The sequence below is a fragment of the Monomorium pharaonis genome, chromosome 6, assembly GCF_013373865.1.
Source record: "Monomorium pharaonis isolate MP-MQ-018 chromosome 6, ASM1337386v2, whole genome shotgun sequence".
NCBI lineage: Eukaryota > Metazoa > Arthropoda > Insecta > Hymenoptera > Formicidae > Monomorium > Monomorium pharaonis.
Window position 1 is genome coordinate 14,984,411 of NC_050472.1, and position 22,933 is coordinate 15,007,343.

Below are 22,933 nucleotides of genomic sequence, written 5' to 3' on the forward strand. Positions count from 1 at the left end.
CTGCGGCTTTCCAATGACAAGAAAGAGAAACATGTCAATTTATTATACGTGCAAAATCTGCGCGAAGACAGCGTAGACCACTTTGTCTGGATAAAAAATCTGTCCCGCCTCATCAGCTCCCAACTGAGTAAAAATGAGCACAAGAAATACATTTGCGATCGGTATGTATAATATATTAAAAGAATTTTCATGACCTAACAAAAAAGGTAATTAAAAATGTTTTCATTATTTTGTACAGGTGCTTGCACTATTTTTCATCATGCGAGAGGTTGCAATCACACGCTGTAAACTGTCAGAGAATGAACGACTGCGCTATCACATTGCCGAGACGACAAGTGGTTGAATTTCCGGAATGTAAACCACAAGGAATGAGTGCCCTTTATCTACGCGGACCTCGAGTGTGTGCTGCGGAAGACGCAACATGATACAGAGCAAGCGTCATACACATATCAACATGAGGTATTCAACATCGGATATTACGTGCGATGCTCGTACGACAACGCGTTATCCGCGTACCGGTTTCGTCGCGATAAAGATTGCGTTGCGTGGTTCACTAAACAACTTGAAGAATTAGCGTATAATGTTAAGACTCGTTTATCAACTAATGTCCCCATGGAAACGTTATTGGAGGAACAATTGGAGACATACCGTAGCGCGACGCGGTGTCATATCTGCGATAAGCCATTCGCGTCGGATGATACGCGAATGCGCGATTATTGCCACATGATTGGTCATTACCGCGGTCCTGCACATTCTCTCTGCAATCTAAATTATTGAAATGCATCATACATGCCAATTATTTTTCATAATTTATCTGAACAGGATTCGCATTTCATTATTAAAGAAATAGCCACAGCGTTCAAAGACCGACGTACTCCCCATCACGAAAGAAAAGTATATTTCTTTTACAAAACATATCGTAGACACAGCCGATAAATTGGGAGCGTCCCAGATGCGCACAGTAATAAACGGACACAGCAGGCTGAGTGAAACGGACACAGTTACAAACGGACACAGACCAAACGGACACAGTAATAAACGGACACAGTAACAAACGGACACAGTAACAAACGGACACAGACCAAATGCGCACAGAGCGAAACGGACACAGTGCGAAACGGACACAGACCAAATGCGCACGGATCAAATGCACACGGACCAAATGCGCACACTGCACGTGCGCACGGACCAAATGCAATCTATGTACATTGCAAGCAGAGTAAAGTCCATATAGGTTAGCGACTTGGACGGGGTGGGTGCGGAAGGGGGGCCGAAGGCCCCCCTTGCACCCCGTGTGTGTGTGTGTGTGTGTGTGTGTGTGTGTGTGTGTGTGTGTGTGTGTGTGTGCGTGCAAAGCATTTACTGCATCACATGGGTTTGCGACTTTCCGTGTATGCATTTGGTTTGTGCGCATTTGGTCTGTGTCCGTTTCGCTCTGTGCGCATTTGGTCTGTGTCCGTTTGTTACTGTGTCCGTTTCGCACTGTGTCCGTTTGTTACTGTGTCCGTTTCGCACTGTGTCCGTTTATTACTGTGTCCGTTTGGTCTGTGTCCGTTTGTTACTGTGTGTCCGTTTCACTCAGCTTGCTGTGTCCGTTTATTACTGTGCGCGTCTGGGACTCACTCGAAAAACATATTAAGAATTGTGCATTACAAAATGTATTTAAAATAAAGAAAAATAAAACGCAATAAAATGTTTATTTCTACCCTTTCCCAGATGTTTGATGTAGTTTAATAGTAGTTCGATAGCTATACAATGCAGTTCGATAACTGTATGATGCAGTTTGATAACGGTTTGATAGCTGTACGATGCGGTTCGATAGCTGTATGATGCAGTTTGATAACGGTTCGATAGCTGTATGATGCAGTTTGATAATGGTTCAATAGTGGTTTGATAGCTGTATGATGTGATTCGATAGCGGTTCAATAATGGATCGATAGTTGTATGATACAGTTTGATAACGGTTCAATAGTGGTTTGATAGCTGTATGATGTGATTCAATAGCAGTGGTTCAATAGATATACGACGCGTTACAAAATGAATAAATGAAGCAAATTTATAAATAATTTTTTCGAAAATATTTTTTCTCTTCCCTATTCCTCTGCGGTATAATGGCGTGCAGAACTGAGTAGGAGGTACATAGATAAGATGGGTGGGAACGCATGTATGTGACCGTGTATAAAAGAACGCAACGAATGAAAGAGAAAGAGCGAGAGAATGATAAGACTACATGGTTGGAGATATCGCGTATGGGCGTGAGAGAGAGAGAGAAAGAGAGAGAGAGAGAGACAGAAATTCGCAATAGAGGGAGAGCGCGAGCACCGCAGCGGCGGTCGCGGACCCTGATTCCCTCACTCCGCTTCCAGGTCACGGACCCGAAAATCTGCGTCAGCCCCCCCCCCCCTCCGGTTCGAAAAACTGCGTCAGCAATTTCCGCACAGTGACACCCCACCCGCCCCGAAAAGCTGCGTTAGCAATTCCGCAAAGCGAGACCCCCCCCCGCGTGATGTCATACCTCCGCGCCAACGAGTACCCCTCCGGACACCCGCACCCCCCTTGGAGCCCCCTAGTTAGAACCGACATAGTATTAAGAGGATACTAAACTGCTCTGTTTTATCATTAATTATCGGACACCGAAATCTTTTTATTGATTGCATGGAATTGAAAATCCTTCTCCAAAATTAAAATACAGATAATAACGCGGTGCGCTGCGATCAATTTCATACGAAAAACGAAAGAAAGTTAGAAAATTATAGTTTTGTTATCGACTTCTGTAGTCGACTCGTGAAAACATTGGCTGCGTATAAAAATTTTAGACTTTGTACGTATAAAATAAGCATGGGGCGCACTTGGCATTTCAGCAAAGAACAATAGTGTGCTTTTAGAATGAGCCTAGGAACCTTAGAAAAAAAGTTTTCGGTGTTTAAAAGGATCCTATCTGTTTTATCGTCAAAATTGTACAATTTGTTCCAATGTACAACTTTTTATTGCATTTACAGAATTAAAAATTCTCCATAATTAATTCTGGAAAAGGATTTCTAAATCTATAAAGTAAATACATACCAAATTTTGTTAATAACGTGCCAAAATGACTCTACATTATCGACCTCGATCAAGTTTGACTAGTTATTTAATTTTTAATTAAGAATATAAAAATAAGACAAAAATTTTATTTGGTTATTTCGATTTTAATCGATAAAATTTTGTAATGTTTTTTGAAGAAGTATAAATTCTTTTTGGGAGCACATAGGTTTTTTTTTATTTATAATGACAATTTACGACGTTCAAGACTATCATAAAAAAAATATCTTTTATTAAAAATAATTATTTATTTTTAAAAAAATCAATTTAGTAATCGCTTCTTTAAGCATTAAGATTGATATTTTTTGGTACACATGTATGTACACGTACACACATACTTTTTGTCGTTAGAAAATATTATTTTCATTAAATAAAAAAAGAAACTATCATAATTCAAATAGTCTATTAAAATTAGCTTCAAAAAGGGCCGTTTTGGGAAAAAATTGGTGACTCAGGTTTGACTGTGCATAAAACACAATTAATGTGCGTAGATTAAGATAGGCACGTTTGCCACTCGCAAAAAGCTGGAAGTTATTGCAAAATTACGGGCTGAAGTGAGATAAAAATTTTTTGCTTGGGCCTCGTAAACTAAAAACGAAATCGAAAAAAGTTTCAAATAAAAAATGTAGGTATTAAGTAGATCTGCAATAATAAATTTGAATCATTAAGATCGGTCGATTAGTTTTGTTGTAAAGTAGAAAAAACATGAAAAATGGCCATTTCTTTAATTGGTTATAACTTTCTTAAAAATTAACTCAAGCATTTAAAATTGTAGGAAAATATAGCTTTTATAACGATAAAAAAGTATACCAAATTTCATTAAAAAATATTAACAACTTTTCGAGTAATATCAATTGTTTATTCAAAACGCCCTCCACTAAAATTTAATTTTTACATTTTGAGACCATGCACGAATCTGAACCAAAGTTTTTTCTCTTCTTAAAAAGTTGCAATATCATATATCGGTATTGCGAAATGTGTGCAATGCAATTAAGTGCCTCAAATAAACATGTAAAAAATAAGCCTAATTAACAATTAAATAACTTTTAAAATATTAACGCTATCAAAATGGGGTAAGATGCATTTTAAAGATGCAATTTTTCTTTAAATTTAAAAAAAAGAACATTGTCCTAGCTTGCTTAGAAGCCGAGATAATTTTTTTTTTAATCACTGTTGCTACAGTTATGAATATTAAGAGCTAAAACTTTGACAGCGTCTTATTAAATAGATAAAATAACCTTTCCCAAAAGTTTAAAGCGATTCATGAAGATTGACCACTGTAAACGTGTTAACAAAAGCAGTATCACTCGAGAGCGGCGGTCGGCGACGCGCGCGGGCGTGCATGTCGTCCGCTAGCACGTGGCCAAGTGTCCGAGTACAAAATTGATCTGGCGCATTCAATTTACTTCAATCGTCAATATCTCGGGAACTAAGCGTCCTAGAAAGACGATTTTTTTTTTAACTAGGCTATCTTGACGAGACAAGACTAATGAGCTAAACCATTTTTATAGAGTGAGTCCCAGATGCGCACAGTAATAAACGGACACAGCAGGCTGAGTGAAACGGACACAGTAACAAACGGACACAGACCAAACGGACACAGTAATAAACGGACACAGTGCGAAACGGACACAGTAACAAACGGACACAGTGCGAAACGAACACAGACCAAATGCGCACAGAGCGAAACGGACACAGTGCGAAACGGACACAGACCAAATGCGCACACTGCACATGCGCACAGACCAAATGCATACACGGAAAGTCGCAAACCCATGTGATGCAGTGAATGTTTTGCACGCACACACACACACACACACACACGGGGGGGTGCAAGGGGGCCTTCGGCCCCCCTCCCGCACTTACCCCGTCCAAGTCGCTAACCTATGTGGACTTTACTTTGCTTGCAATGTACATGGATTGCATTTGGTCCGTGCGCACGTGCAGTGTGCGCATGTGCAGTGTGCGCATTTGGTCCGTGTGCATTTGGTCCGTGCGCATTTGGTCTGTGTCCGTTTCGCACTGTGTCCGTTTCGCTCTGTGCGCATTTGGTCTGTGTCCGTTCGTTACTGTGTCCGTTTCGCACTGTGTCCGTTTCGCTCTGTGCGCATTTGGTCTGTGTCTGTTTGTTACTGTGTCCGTTTGTTACTGTGTCCGTTTATTACTGTGTCCGTTTGGTCTGTGTCCGTTTGTTACTGTGTCCGTTTCACTCAGCCTGCTGTGTCCGTTTATTACTGTGCGCATCTGGGACGCTCCATTTTTATATATCTCCTCAAATAAACGTTCTAATTAATTTTCTCCTTTTTTAAATTATTTATTTGACGCGTTAAATATGTATAAATAATTTATTTACCTAGCGGCGTGTGCATATGCTTTAAGTTAACATAATTAAATTTTTTTATTACTTTTGTTGCAAGGAATGTGTACGTTTTATATTTTTTGGTATAATTTAGTGCAATTAACGAACATTTAAATTAAAAAAAGAAGAAATGTTTTGAGAGGGTGCCGTTAGCATACAGTGCGATAGCGCACATCCCGATAGCACACATAAAAATTTAGTAAAATCCCGATAGCGCACATCCCGATAGCACACGTCCTGATATCGCACATCCCGATAGCGCACGCAGAAATTTAGTAAATTCCCGATAGCGCACATCCCGATAGCACACATAAAGATTTAATAAATTCCCGATAGCGCACATCACAATAGCACACATAAAGATTAATTAAATTCCCGATAGCGCACATCCCGATAGCACACATAAAGATTTAATAAATTCCCGATAGCGCACATCCTAATAGCGCACATCCCGATGGCACACATAAAGATTTAATAAATTCCCGATAGCGCACATAAAAATTTAATAAATTCCCGATAGCGCACATCTCGACAGCGCACATCCCGTTAGCGAACATCCCGATAGTGCACATCCCGGTTAACGCACATCCCGATAGCGCACAACCCGATAGCGCACATCCCGATAGCGCACATATCAAAATAGACACAACACGCTGGGTGAAACGGACACAGTGCAAAACGGATACAGTAACAAACGGACTTACCACATGGGTTTGCGACTTTTCAGGGCACCCCCCCCCCCCGTGTGAGTGTGTGTGTGTGCGTGCGTGTGCGTGTGTGTGTATGGGGGGGGGGTTGTGGGTGTGTGTGTGTGTGGGGGGGGCTACACTTTGTAATGTATTACATGGGTTTGCGACTTTCTTACGTATTTTTGGCGAAGTCGTATTGTCTGGACAATTCTACATCTATATCTGGACATTGTTGAATATCAGTTAGCTTGCTGGAATTTGTATGAAAATATATTTTGAAACACAACGATGGATGAAAAAACAATCTTATTGTGTTTAAAAAACTGCAAACGGCGAAGAATTTGCCAACTTGGCATGCTGTATCAGTGTTTGAGAGAGTGCGAAAGCTGTATTCAACATAACAAAATAACGATACGTATTGTATCGTATCATATTTGTATCGTTATAACAATATAACGATACCGAACTGTCGTTAAGAGTTACAGAACAGGTCTACTAATGATGTTTTTCCAATACAATGGTGTTTTAAAACTTGTGCGGTCAGAAACACCTGCCCGATCCGTCCGGAATTGAGGAAATATACACGTTCCGATTGGACGGAACAGCCGGATCAAGAATTCACTAGAAGTCTCTAACAGAATCTGTTCCGTCATTCCGATCCGTGCTTAATGGGACTGCACCCTAAGTCTTTATGTGTGCTATCGGGATGTGCGCTATCGAGATGTGCACTATCGGGATAATGCGCTTTTTACTTTGTACGCTGTCGGGCTAATATGCCCTTTTTACTGTGCGATATCGGGACGTGTGCTATCGCACCGTGTCCCAAATAGCACTGGATGTTTTAAGGACTTTCATTTTAAGTCCGATTCAGGTCCGCATGTCCAGGGACATAAAATGGACATTCATTGGATGTCCATTATTGGAATTTAAACGGATGTTCTATTCAGAACGTCCTGTGCTGGATATTTGATTTATGTCCGCACTTGTATCTTACTTTTATATAATTTATCTTTATTATTTTTATTATATATATACATATATATATATTATTTACAATATTTATAATTAACATTAATTTATAAATAATAATAAATTATATTATTTTTAATTTTTAAAAGGTTTATTTTAATTGTTCTATTTTTAGATATAATATGAAATAATATGAAATAATACGTATTATTTTTTTATTTATTATTAACATTATTAATTATTGGTATTTTTTTAAATGTTTGTTGTAATATATTATTGTTTCTTTTTCGTTTTTTATCGTTTTGTTTTTTTTTGTTTCTTTTTCTTTTTTTTCGTTTTTTTGTTTCCTTTTTTTACCAAAAAAGGGACACAGCAATTGGTCCGGGTCAAGAGCTGTCTCTGTCTAACCAGTAGCATAATGGTCGCTAGACAGAGAAAGAAATTGACCCGGACCACATCTCCTCTTTGTCTTTACGCCGGACACTTTTCAAGAGCTTTTTGCAGGAAATGCGCAGTCCATGCTTTATTGTCGATGATTTTTACAAAATGTAGATTAATCCACTATTGCAGCAAGCCCTTTTATTGAAAAAGGCCCAAAAGAAATAATCAAACCATAATAGGTCCAAAATTTGGTTTATTTCGAACTTTCTATGAATGTCCGAAATTGTAACAAACGTATATCCCATGGACGTCCATTATAGGACTTTCTATGAATGTACAAAGTTGTGCCAAACGTATATCCTATGGACGTCCATCGAATGTCCGACGGACCTTATTTGGACTCTTAATGGACGTCCGAATGTCCAAAAGCGGATATCCATTGGACATACAATGGATGTCTTTGTGCTATCTGGGGTGTTAACGGGACCCTCCCGAATGTTTAATACCCAGCAAACACCAAGTTACATGTAACGTGCTTGTTAGTCGTAATTTCCCACTCAACAATGTAATTGTAATATACGTGTGTTATATTACAATTACATTGTTGAGTGGGAAATTACGACTAACAAGCACGTTACATGTAACTTGGTGTTTAGTGGGTAGTGTTTTCGATTTGCTGACTCGACCCGACTCCGAGTCAATGGTTTGTTCTTTTCCACTGCAAAAAATGATAAATTGTGCAAGAAATGAAGATAAAAGGAACAGACCATTGACCCGGAGTCGGGTCGAGTCAACAAATTGAAAACGCTATTAGTTATGTAACTATTAATTGCACTAAGTTCTTTTTTTTAATTTAAATGTTTGTTATAAGAAAATGCTTTAGCTCATTAGTCTTATTTCGTCGAGATAGCTTAAAAAAATCGTCTTTCTAGGATGCTTAGTTCCTGAGATATTGACGATTTAAATAATTTGAACGCGCCAGATCCATTTTGTACGTGGACGACGTGCACGCCCGCGCACGCCGCCGGCCGCCGCTCTCAAGTGACTGCTTTTGTTAACACGTTTACAGTGGTCAATCTTCAATAAGACGCTGTCAAAATTTCAGCTCTTAATATTCATAACTGTAGCAACAGTGATTAAAAAAAGAATTATCTCGGCTTCTAAGCAAGCTAGGACAATGTTCTTTTTTTTAAATTTTTTTAAATTTAAAGAAAAATTGCATCTTTAAAATGCATCTTACCCCATTTTGATAGCGTTAATATTTTAAAAGTTATTTAATTGTTCATTAGGCTTATTTTTTACACGTTTATTTGAGGCACTTAATTGCATTGCACACATTTCGCAATACCGATATATGATATTGCAACTTTTTAAGAAGAGAAAAACTTTGGTTCAAATTCGTGCATGGTCTCAAAAATGTAGAAATTAAATTTTAGTGGAGCGCGTTTTGAATAAACAATTGACATTACTCAAAAAGTTGTTAATATTTTTTGATGAAATTTGGTACTTTTTTTATCGTTATAAAAGCTATATTTTCTTACAATTTTAAATGCTTGAGTTAATTTTTAAGAAAGTTATAACCAATTTAAAAAATGGCCATTTTTCATGGTTTTTTCTACTTTACAACAAAACTAATCGACCGATCTTAATGATTCAAATTTCTTATTGCAGATCTACTTAATACCTACAATTTTTATTTGAAACTTTTTTCGATTCCGTTTTTAGTTTACGAGGCGCAAGCAAAAAACTACGTTTTCCTCAGTTCAACCCGTAATTTTGCAATAACCCCGAGCTTTTTGCGAGTGGCAAACGTGCCTATCTGAATCTACGCACATTAATTGTGCTTTATGCGCAGTCAAACCTGAGTCACCAATTTTTTCCCCCAAAAATTCTACTGGACTAAAAGGGAGAATCCAGCATTATGCGTCGCCATTGTCGCTTGTTGTTGTTGTGAGTGCGCGACACTCACACAAACTTTACTCGCAATAACGGTAAGGGTGTCGAGTGACACCTCGCGCGACGACACCGTCCAGCCTTGCTACCGGGCATCGCACCGGCCTTCACACCGGACATCGCAACATATCCGGTTACTACTCATTTTGCCACCCGAAATCTTCTGAGTTCCGGTGGAATGCGCCTAGCTAGCAATTGCTGGCTAAGCTAGTGCACGGGCCAAAGGCCCGTGACCACGAGTGATATCCCTTGGTAACAAGCCAAAAAGCTGAATATATAAAGGCCGCGGAAAGAGAACGAGTGGGCTTATTATTAATAATAATAGCGACGAGTCTATGTCGCTCGTCGAATCTACAAACTACACTTAGTTATACATCTTTCGGGTTCGCTAAAGAAATTGTAAAGGAAGAACAAATATATATCTCTTGTTATCAACTCTCGGCGTTATCTTTTGGAAACCTGATCCCGAGGAGTCATCGGCAGCGGTCCCGCACTGTATCCCGAGATGAGGGATACAACATTGTAAATAATTCCTCTTGCACGTCTAGCAACCTCAAGGCTCAAGGCCGAGGGGCGGCCGCATCTCGCCGCGCGCTTGCCCGGCGCGTTTGCATTTGCCGGTAGGCCGGGCTAATACAACAAATTTTACAAGTCAATAACAACTCCTTAACTATTGCGAAAATGGAAAAACGGTAAAGGACTTTTCTGTTCAGTTTAATACGCTCTACCTGCTCATAAACGTTCTATAAAGTTTTACAGACACCCTGTATATTAATATAATGGTTCAATGCTTAATTAAAATGCTACATTATGTTTTATATCAAAATTAAAACTATTTTAATGAAAATATATTACAATTAATATTACAATTTTAATAAAATTTTAATAAATGTTATAACTACAACAAATCTGACACGTTGATGACGTGGTAACAATTGATCCAAATGACGATAATGTAGAAACAGCAATAATATAATATTATTACGCATTAACAATTTTCTTTATTAAAGATATAACAGATAAATACTTAATTTTACGCCACAGTGCTGCAATTATTACTTTTCCAGAATTAATTCCTCTAACTTATCTCTCATATTTTATAATATGCTTCAACTATACGATTTTCATCTAAAACAATTCTACTCGGATCAACATTTTTGAAAAATCTACTTAAGAAATTATACAATACATATTTAAAAATTTTTTGGTACAAATATAATTTTATTCTGCTTTTCAATAAAGCTTCTTAGCGGTTACTATACAAATGCGCGCAGGTGTATGTACGCGCGCGCGCGCGCGTGTGTAAATTACAAGTTAACCCTTCGAGGTCACTGGATGGTTACCACCTATCGCTTAAATTCAACACATTATATCTTTCTGATTTCAGAAAAAATGATACTAGTAATGCCTTTTAATGGTAATTCAAGGTTTTATCTATGCTCTTGTACTATATTGTAACTGAAAGTCGCGTTGGTTTGTTTTTGGCAGTCGTCCAAAGACAAGGTAGGGTGGTAGCCACCCCATGTGTGACCTCCGTGTAAGTTTTTTGCATTTTTTAGTGGTTCGAATTTTTGTGTTTTTTGTGGTCTAAAAAGTGTAAAAGTATGATATAATACAGATTCTTATGCCTAGAATTTTTAAAAAATCTTTATGTTAATTTATTCTTCGAAAATATGCAGCATAATAGTCTATAATTTACGGCAGAGACCATATAAGATATTTTACAAAATGATGGACGTAATGATTTCAACGTTAATTCGGATGTCGAGGAAAATCATATTCAAAGAATCATATTCAAGCGATTCAGAGCAATCTGTGGACGAAATGGACAGTGATCTTGAAAATGTAACGTTAGATTAACGCATTCTAACATTGCGGTAGACCGCAATCTATTTTGCGAGGAAAAAATGATTTTACGTGGCATACAAAAAAGTGACGCTCAAGTAAATACTATCGTAACATGACTTTTCTATGAAAATACCTGTTTTTCAGTATACTAAAATACTCCATGTTCAGTATGCAAAATACTCTTTTTGAAAAAATGGTCAAAGACATATTTTTTTCCTCGAAGTACAAGACTTGAACAATAAAAGTCTAAATTTTTAGCTAAAAATATTGAAAATTAAAAAAGTTATGATTTATTTTGTAAAAACTCTTTTTTCTAATATTGGAAAATTCAAAAATTTTTTTAGATACTAACGGTTTTAGATTTTTGCTTAAATAATATCAGAATACATTTTCCAAACATTCAAGTCTATCCATAAATTTTTTTGTTACCATATCTTTGATAATTTCATAAATGCAGCACTTTAAAAATGACGATGGGTGGTAATCACCCAGTGTGACCTCGACGTTAGAAAAAAGAAATGTGACCTCGACGTTAGAAAAAAGAAGTGTGACCTCGAAGGGTTAATATAAGTTATATAATAAAGTGTAATATTGTGTTTTTCTTATTCATCACTGTATCCCATATATGTGAGAAATGTATAGTAAAATGCATTAATTCGTTGACTCATAGTAACAGTTTGACTTATGTTTAATATTAGGTCTAATATATTTTAAATAGAATCGATAAATCAGAATGATCAAGCGAATTAGTGCATTTCATCGCTACAATCGCTAGACAATTAAAAAAATAACGCAAATTATAAAAAATGGATGTAAGTTAAGATAACATCCGTTAAGACTTTAAAATAATATCAAATTTTCTTGTGCATCACGTTTTTTTGAACATTTCTATCTAATGCACACTATTGCGTACTATATTCACAGCCTATAGATACATCATAACTTCCTCATATTTATGTACAATATGATCTCAACTTGATCGTTGGTTAGTTGGAAATTATCGTGCAGCATTGTCTTTTTTCATTTTTTGTAACTTTTTATTATTAAACAAAATTATCCGATATCCATCGCTTTATATTATCTCCTTGTTAGTTGTTAAACTTGTTAATGAATATTTTTGTTTAACGCATATTCATTTGTTTCCGCTCCTTGCAGAAGTTTTTATTGTAGTTTAGCATCGTTTTCAAAGCGTTACTTCTTTCGTTCACTTCGCATCACTGAAGTATTTGTGGATTGCTGAGTGGTTTATATCCCTATGTACAATAAATAGTTAATATATGAATAACTGGTCGGTATAACTGTTTATGATAGAAAGCAAGTCATGTATTATTGAAAGAATTTCGTATTGGCCATTCCGTTTTTTCTCATTTTGATTAAACTAAATAAACAAGCAACAGTTAAGTGCATTATGATTAATCTCTTAAGGGAATGCTAAAGCTGTCTTACTAATTATTTTGATTATTTTCAATTCACTAATCTTTTAATTGTATTTACAGAATTAAAAATCTTTTTCCACAATTAAAGTACAAACGGTAACATAATGCGCACGTAAGAATTTTACATAAAAAACGAAAAAAACATTTTACTAATAAAATTTTTTTTATTTTTTGTATACAATTCTTACGTGCGCATTATATTACCGTCTGTATTTTATTTGTGGAAAAAAATTTTTAATTGTGTAAATACAATTAAAAGACTAGCGAATTGAAAATAATCAAAATAATGAGTAAAACAGGACAGCTTTAGCATTCTCTTAAGGACCAAAATTCATGAAATAGACCCAAAGAACCAAAAATGAGAATGTATCGGATTCCATTAAAAATTCATACGTAAAAGTTTTCGAGGTGCTGATTACAAATTTCATGTGAAAATTTTTCGGGTCTCAAAATAGCGGTTATATGCTTTATGACAGATTCACAAAAAATTAAAAAAAGTTTATTTTTTGAGTTACCGCATTTTACTTAAGATGTAAAAAATGGAAAAACTGACTGTAGAATTGTGTTCAGTAAACCTTAAAAACATCTAGAAAAAATTGTTCGTTATTTCACAGCAAAGTTTGCCTTTTTCCAGTCCTTTGGGCCAAGTCCTAAATAGAAAAGATCTTTGCCATCGGTCTTTAACCCTTTGAGTGTCAATGGGAAGTATTCTTCCTATCTTTTCGTCATCGATTTTTTCAATATTTACTCTCTTTTTTACGTATCCTGATGTAGCTTTTTACTTTTTCAAATGGCTAAGGATTCAATACTAATATTTTAAGTATTAAGGAATCAATATGTTTATTATTTTTATTGTTATAAATAAATGAGTTGAAAAAATATTCCACTTTACGTTAAATAATTCAATTGTGGAAAAAGGCCTATAAATATATTTAAAATGTACGTAGATTTTATGTTATGGATCGTAGAATTCAAATCTGGAATCAGATTTTTGAAATTCAAGATGGCGAATCTAATATGGCGGACAAAAATTTGAAAGTTTATTTAATTTACGTGAGGATCTGTAATAAAGTTTTCGGATTATGCTGATTTCTAATCTAAAGTGAGATCTCCGAAATTTCGGATGACAGCTTCAACATGGTAGAAGAAACATCGTAATTTTATATTTTAGCAAAAATCCATGATAGGCGGTTTTGGATAAATAATCATATTGTATCCGCCATCTCAAATTTTAAAAATCTGACTTCGGATTCGTAATCAGCAATCCTGAAAAATCCTTGTTACAGATTCTTGCTTAAATTAAGTAAATTTTTAAATTTTCGACCGCTATATTGGATCCGCCATCTTAAATTTTAAAATCTGACTTCAGTTTCTTCAGCGACCTCAAAAACCTCTACATACAACATTAAGAAAAGAAGTGGGTCTCAAATAATAATGTGCCACTTAAAGGGTTAAGGAGCTAAAGATTTTTAGCTCCTTGCCACAGCCATTTGTGACGTTCAGAGGCGAGAAATAACATCCCATTTTTTTTCGTCCGTACCATTTACAAATAAGAATTCAGATAAAATAAGATTACTTTAATACACTTCTAAAATATAGCAAATGCTTTTCCTTGATGAGCAATACATAACTATTAAAAAAATAATCTTGCAATTTCAACAAAAATTATGTGTGTAAAAATTAGCTGATGTAAATAAATGATTAGCAAATACTGTGATATGTATATGTATTGCACTTAAACAATCTAACTGACAAAAGCAGAATTTACGAATTCTATACGTGACAGCCAAAATTCTAACAGATACAAAAATTAGTGATATATTTTGAGTTTGACATCAAGAAATCTGTCTATATCAACAAAAAAATTTTTTTGGATAGTTGTAAAATAAACGTGACCAATTTTTCTGTCATAGGAAGAAAATTTTTTTTTATCTGTACAGTTACTATAGTTAACATTCGCCATATTTTGAGAATTTCATAAACATGTCACAAGTTACAACACCAGGATATAGTGAATAATTACGATATCCCATGAACTCAAAAATTAAGTTGTCAACATATTATTTCTCGCCTATAACGTCACAAATTCAGTCTGACTGCAAAGTGGTCAAGAGCCTTAAAAAGAGAATAAAACAAAAAGAAATAGATCATACAGCATTTGAAAATAACAAAAAGATCAAATAGAGGTCACAACCAATTTCAGTAATTCATGCTGCCGTAATAGTGTATATTCAACTATTTGTCATCAAGTCTTACAGTGTTATTAAAGGAATCACGTAAACGTTCCGTGAACGTTTTGTACTCCATGTCCGGATTACTTTGTCCAAAATCGAAGTCCGCGACTTCTATTGTAAATCTCGCTCTACTTTGGATGTAATAAGCCACGCCAAATACTATCAGCACTACAGCAACAACTGAACAAGAGACTGGCACAATGATTATGGATAACTGTGGCTTTGTAGTAACTGTAAAAATGTAAGTATGTTATCGTAAGTATATTTCTAACTAGAAAAATATTCGATAGACACAATAGAAACTTACCTTTATAAATGTTTATTGTTAGTGGATAAATCTGCGTATTAACTTCATTGTTAAGTATAATTAATATTGTGTAGACACTGGGTTCGAGGAAATAATGGACAATAGAAAAATTACAAAAACGCAATTGTTCCTCATTATTACACGTCTCATTTCCGGTTACGTTATACTTTCCACGGTGAAATTGAAGACACTTGGAAAATGGGCCCGATCCTTTGCAGGTAACATTCAAAGACAACATGTCCCATGGCTGGATCCAATTTGTACCTTCCACTGAGATATTTGATACGGGAGCTAATATAGATTTTTATTAAAAAATAAACAATATTTAGATTATATTAATAATCTACATAATTGATAATACTTCTAAATTAACATTATATTAATACTGTATCAATTATACAGTACTACTCAAAAATTTCATTAAATATTTTTTTTTTGCAAAAAAAAGTAAATTGTTAAAAATATGTACCTATTAAATGTTAAATATTCTAATCTTTATTAAGAATAAAAGAAATATTGTATTAGATTTTAATTTAATTTCTATACAAAGAATAAAAAATTAAGGGAACTCAAAACAGACACTAGCAAACAAGTGTTTAATCATGTTTTAAAATGTAATGCTAATGTATTCTATTCTATAATCATTGAACCATTGTACAAAAGAGAAACAATTAGTCCATGAAAATAATAGTGTGCTAGTGGTTAAATAAACATTCTGATTAACGCTAGGTTTTATTCATTGTGACCCAATCTAAGGGTATTATTAAAAAAAATTTTTTTTTCAATGTTTTAACAAAAAATATTAATTTAAATAATACAAGAAAGCTATTTTTTAGTCAAAGTGAGTGCTTAAATTCCATATAACACTAAAAGATTCCATCCACATTGCAACAATTTTTCATTGCAATGATACAATATTGCAATTCACTAGCGGATTCTGACATCAATAATGAGAGGAGGGGGGAGTTAATAAAATTTTTCACTGAACATCGTATATCAGACAGTTTAAACACAGCGAATCTTATGCATAAGAATTGGATCCACAGGCGCCGCGTTAATCGGTCTGCATCATTTTACTTAAAATTTTTTAACGGATCCACTAAAACTAATTTTTTTAATTTTGAAGGGGAAAGTTTAACTCCCCCTCCCTCTCCAGAATCCGCCAGCGTTGCAATTACACTGCAAAATATTGATGCAACATTGCTATTTGCAATTGCAATAACAATGAAATGTCCACTTGGAAGTGGGACTTAGGAAGATTACAACATGATAGCAACATTGCAATGTAATAAATTTGCAAGAATACAAAGTTGTTTTATGCATGTATATAAAAATATTTTTATTTTATAGAAATTATTTTATAGATATATATCACATTACATTTTAATTAAATATTTTTATTTCCATTCTTGATTAATGTATAAAGTTGACCAGCTCTAATACGAATTCAAACAGAAATTGATTATCATTAACATTTTTCATGTTCAAATATTGCAAAAAATTATTTTATTAAAATATTGTATTAAATTATAAAATATTGATTTTTAAAACATTAATGTCATGTTGCTACAAGTGTGCTAGTATATTACAAATTTAAATCTCTGCAATTTGTCTTTATATATTGCAATGCAACTTTTAACATGCAACATTGATGCAATGTAGATGTAACGATTTTGTTCTTTATAGAATATTAATTTTCATATTAATAACACAGGCCCACAAAAAAAATATGGTGTGCTGGGGTGGAGACCATACTATTCTTATGTATTTTGACCTGCTGAACACGAATCTGACATAAAAAATGGGGGTCGCCCAGCATATAGGTGAGAAACATAAAAAAAAACAGGTCAAAATTACATTTTTTCAGCTTCAACTACCATGTATTATAACTACAATGCATTATACGCCAACCGGAAAAAAATGATATATTTCAGCAAAATAAACTTGCTGAATACTAACCTGAGGTCTAAAGCCAGGGTTATAGCAATTATTCCGTTCTCAGAACGCGTAAACCCAGTAAAAAACGCATATTTTTAGTTTCAACTGTCGTAAAAAGATGAGCATTGGGTCACAAGTCTAGAAACCTGGTCTGAGCTACATATTTTCGGATGTAATTGACGTGTATCATTTAGAGAAGAACGCATCTAAAAGAAAAGGCTGCATTTTGAGAATATAAATTTACTGGACGCTAACCTAAAGTCTAAAGAAATGGTTTTTTCGGTTTTTACGATAGAGGGCTTATATTGGTTTGCGCTTTCGCATACGTTTGTCTTCAAAAGACCTGTGTAACGGATTTCTATGTCGTTTCTTTCCTTTCGACTGAGTTTTTCTCTTCAACATCTAGCAGTAGTCTGCCATCATATTAACATCCCATTTTCCTTGATACTGACGTTCAAATTCAATTCTTTTATAAGTTTTTTAAATTCTTTTATATCTCTAAATGATACACGTCAATTACATCCGAAAATATGTAGCTCAGACCAGGTTTCCCAATTCTAGACTTGTGACCCAGTGCTCACCTTTTAATGACAGTTGAAACTGAAAATATGCGTTTTTTACTGGGTTTACGCGTTCTGAGAACGGAATAATTGTTATAACCCTGGCTTTAGACCTCAGGTTAGTATTCAGCAAGTTTATTTTGCTGAAATATACCATTTTCTTCCGGTTGGCATACCCCGTTATAATGCATGACAGTTGAAGCTGAAAAAATGTAATTTTGACCTGTTTTTTTGATGTTTCTTACCTATATGTTGGGCGACCCCCATTTTTTATGTCAGATTCGTGTTCAGCAGGTCAACATACATAAGAATAGTATGGTCTCCATCCCAGCACACCATACCTTTTTTTGTAGGCCTGTGTAATTAAATATTTTTTATAGAACTGAAAAATAGATTTAATATTATTCATATTATTGATCCAAAAAATTAAATTTATTTAGTATATTATATATTTGAATTAATATCAATATTTAATGTAAAATGTGAAAACAAATATTTTACTGTTTTTGTCTATTTGTTCTACAAATTTTTTACTAAAACTTTCAAACAATATTGTAAATAAGAATAGTTCCTCTACGAAATATTAATTGCGTATCTCATACTAACCACGAACATAGATCTTTTTATGAAAGTATCCATAAGTCTTGTTAGGATTCGGAGGAATAAAAGATGTGTTTGAGCAAATATATGGTAATAATATGTTGGCAGTATCTATCGAGCTCATATTAGTCGGAACTGCAGATGTCGTAGATAGCTGTATCGGTTTTGCCATTGTAATAATTATTGGTGATATTACAATCGTCCCATTCGATGTTGTCGTAGCATTTGGCATGACTGTTATGTTAGCAGGTGCAACTGTTGTTGTTGTTGTTGTTGTTGTTGTTGTTGTTGTTGTTGTTGTCGTCGTCGTCGTCGTCGTCGTCGTCGTCGATGTTGTTGTAGTCATTGGTGGATCATATGAGGCGATCACTAAGACTCCTATTTCATGCGTTACACCAGGAGTTGTAAAATTGTAAAGAAAAGTGAAATCATTTGTCTGGCCGTAATACTTGCAGTCTATAAACCAATATGTCAATATCGCTGTCGCTGTTTGTGTTATAAAGTCATAATCTCCCTTACGCAAGTCTATCATTAGTTTTGTCTCATTTGTAGAAGAGACATATTCTTCCACTATAGTTTTATTAGCCTGTTTTATTGTTACATTACCATTAAGACATTCTGAAATTAAAACAGGTGATAAAGATAAAATGTGATATATTTGAAGGAAAGAAATAGTCAGAGAGAAATTTCAACCAAAAATTTACCAGAAATCTCAAACTCAATACGAGCACTCGCATCAAATATCCAAATAATTGACAAGCTAAAATAATCAACCTTCAATTCCACTGTATAATTTCCAGGAATATTATTTTTCCGTGGAAAATTTATGCTCCAAAATGTTGTTGTATTTGATGTATCTTTGCTCTAAAACATTATACAATATATAAAAGTAATAATACTTTACAACATAAAAAAAAATTAATCCATGACAAAAAATAATAAAATTTAATATAGGATTATTAGATATTAATATAGCTTTAAATCTAACAATTCTTCATATAAATAAAATAACAGAATATAGCTAAAAGCAGAATAATGGCTAAGCTGTTTTTCTTTAGCTTAATATAGTCATTATTATTTTCAGCTGTATTAATCTCTTCAGCTTTTATAATCTTTGCCGATTAAATTGTATTTCTTCTGAATTAAAATCTGAATTGAGATACAATTGTTCTTCTAGATTAAAATATATAATTCAATCGGGGCAAAGCATTTACTAAATTGTTTTTTTTTCTGTTGAATGTTATTATTTGTAAACATTTTAACCCTCTGACCGCACACTGGGTTAGCCACACCCAGGCCGATTTTCAAACGTACGCCATTTTATAACGAGCAGTAGTGGAAAGATGGAACATGGGGGAGAAAAAAGTTAAGTGTCCCTTTTATCTTATGTGTGCTTGATCTAAAGAAAATCCAGTCATTACTCGCTTAGTGCCTGCAGCAGTAAACGGAAGTTTTGTGATACCCAGTGTGCGGCGAACGTTACAAAATTGTGCAGAGCGAAAATTTTAAATGTAAGTAAAAGTGATTGCATTCAACTACCCACATAGAAATAAAATCTCCAGTAGACGTCTAATGGACGTCTGCCATGGAAGTTTAAACTTCCAGTGAACGTCCATTAGACGTCCAATATAGAGCCATTAGAAATCCACAGTTCCGCATTGTGGACGTCCATTAGACCTCCATTAGAGGTCGTCAAAGAGGTCTATTAGACGTTGTGTGGATCATTAGTAGAGGCTTCACGGAGCCTCGATGTATGACTGACGAACGTTTCGTGGATCATTAGTAGAGGCTTCATGGAGCCCCGATAGATGATTGACAAAATAAAAATTTAAAATAAAAATTTTATTTCTTTTAAATTATTTTTATTAACAGTACATATACTAAATTTAGGACAAATTTTTCTTAATTAATTAAATTTAAATTTTATTATTTTATTTTATTCTTACTTGCCGCGGGTTTTGAACCCGGGACCTTAGAATTACGAACCTTGTATTCTATCTGCTACGCCAACTTGACTCATCGATATGGGTACTTGTTATTGTCTACATATACCTAAATGTTATAAACTGACACAATTATATTATTTTTTATAAAAGCAATTAAATTTTGCAAAACATATTAAAAATAAATAGCATTAATTTATTTACTTATTAATTTCATTGTTAAATTTATCTTTTTCCAAACCTTAATAATTTGATGGAAATTGCGATCTATTTAACATTAATACTATGAAGCGTTCAAATAGTTAATTAGATAATTTCAACTATATAGATCACATATATATTCTAAAAAAAATTGAATAGTACATTTATTATTATTTTTGTATTCAGTACATGATAAATTTAGATTTTGTGCATTTTTTTGTGCGCAGTAATTGTAGACAAACCGTTATTTTTGAAAACATTATCTTTATGATAATTTTTTTTAATATCAAATGGATCTCTCATTCAAGATGATATGGTGTTGTCTGATTTCTGAGTCAACTACGACGCGCATGGACGGTTCAAAAATCGGACAGCATTGTGATATCTTTTATGAAACATTAAGCTGATATCATTTAGCTGATGTCATAAGGATAACATTTTCAAGAAACTTAAATGAAACTCTTTAATGAGATATCTCAAAGACCTCTCTTAGTAAACGTCTCTAATAAATGTTATCATTTTGACATCATTTCCAAGATATATATATGTTTTCTTAAAAAAGTTCTCTTAAAGTTTTCATTCTGACAAGCGTGTTGTCTGGGTAACTTCCACCATGGAAGTAAATGTTCCATAGAGCTATGAAAGTTTAGTGAATCCCTAATGGACATCTATCTGACTTCTACCATGGAAGTAAATGTTCCATACAGCTATGGAAGTTTAATGGATCCTTAATGGACGTCTATCTAACTTCCATCATGGAAGTAAATGTTCTATAGAGCTATGTAAGTTTAATGGATCCTTAATGGACGTCTGTCTAACTTCCATCATGGAAGTAAATGTTCTATAGAGCTATGGAAGTTTAATGGATCCTTAATGGACGTCTGTCTAACTTCCATCATGGAAGTAAATGTTTCATAGAACTATGGAAGTTTAGTGGATCCCTAATAGACGTCTATCCAATTTCCACCATAGAGGTAAACCTTCAATGGAACCATGGAAGTTTACTGGATTCCTAATGGACGTCTATCTAACTTCCGCCATGGAGGTAAACCTCCAATGGAGCTAAGGAAGTTTACTAGACCTCTAATGGACATCTATCTGACTTCCACCATGGACATAGACGTCCCATGGATCTATGGAGGTTTGATGGACGTCCATTGGACATTGACAGGATGCCAATTTCTATGTAGGTATAAATTACTTTTTTTAAATAAACCAAGTAAAAGAACATTAGTGAAGTATATTTTCGTGTATGACAAATTAATTTTTGTACACGGAAAAAAAGTTACTCTCAAATTGAAACTTATATATTCAAATTAACGCGATCCTTGTTTCATATATAAGCAACAATATATAATCTTCTTAGAAAAATTTCAAGAAAAATCTTGAATTTCAAAATATTAGTCTTATTTCAATACTATAAGTATTATTTTAAAAATATGATATAATTGTTTTGATAATTTTATTCTAAAAAAATTATAATCTTCGATTTAAACATGTATTTTTTATTCAATATTTTTCTTTTCTATAAGAAAATTATTCTTAGATAACAAGAATATTATTTTCTTGGTTAAACTATATAAAATTTTGAAATAAATCTTCATTCAAGTAAATCTTTTTGATTTAACAAAAATATTCTCTTTTTTTCTGTGTTTCCAGAGAAGTGAATACATGGAAAAGTGGATAGTTGAACTTTCATTTCTTTATATTTGAGTTAAATAAACAATAATTGTTGTTTTATTCACGAATATTTCGATGATTTCGATTTTACGGTATTAACCATCAGATCGAAAAATAGTGAATATTCATATTTTTAAAAAAATATACTTTTTGGTACAAAATGGTCAAAAAATTGACAATAGATTCTTAAAATATAACTCTTCAGCTTTTCAATTACCATATTTTGAAGTATTTTTTCTTTTTTTTTTACAAAATGCAGCCGTTTAAAAAAAACAATTTTTTATGCAAAATTTTTTTATTTATTGTCTGTCTATCGAACATATCTCTTTCCAGTTTATACATACGACTTTCTAACCTACTTTATCACAATTCTGAGAAATTTTCCTTAAGAATAAAAATAGATTAAAATCCGTCGATTTTTGCCAGAAATATACATCGTCAAAATTTCCCGAGTGTCGTCACCCACGTGTGCGGTGAACATAACTTTTTGATAGTGTGCGGTCAGAGGGTTAATTATTTTATATAATAAGTAGCTATTATTATAATTATAACCTGATATTGATGTCTTGTTAATGAATTATCACTCCATTTATATCTGAAAGTTCCTTTTGGCCGTCCGCCGTCCTCGCTGTACAAATCTGCTCTAAAAGTGATTGTCCCACCTAGCACAACTGGTCCGTCGTGTGACAATTTAATATAATCTCCAGCAGTAACTAAAAAAAATCATTAAGGACTACTTTGATCAAATAACTTT

General features: G+C 33.9%; 1 protein-coding gene across 2 annotated transcripts in view; it reads right to left on the reverse strand.

The window, feature by feature from the left end:
* Positions 1-10,245: 10,245 nt before the first annotated feature.
* Positions 10,246-22,933, reverse strand: part of LOC105840031 — a 34,686-nt gene continuing 21,998 nt past the window's right edge. For both annotated transcript variants that reach the window (XM_036287986.1, XM_036287985.1), the window contains 6 exons: positions 22,732-22,892; positions 19,060-19,219; positions 18,362-18,973; positions 15,258-15,548; positions 14,973-15,181; positions 10,246-12,533 (listed from right to left, as the gene is read on the reverse strand). In XM_036287986.1, coding sequence (XP_036143879.1) covers positions 12,495-12,533; positions 14,973-15,181; positions 15,258-15,548; positions 18,362-18,973; positions 19,060-19,219; positions 22,732-22,892 — 1,472 coding nt within the window. In that variant the 3' untranslated portion in view covers positions 10,246-12,494. The remainder of the gene's footprint in view (positions 12,534-14,972; positions 15,182-15,257; positions 15,549-18,361; positions 18,974-19,059; positions 19,220-22,731; positions 22,893-22,933) is intronic.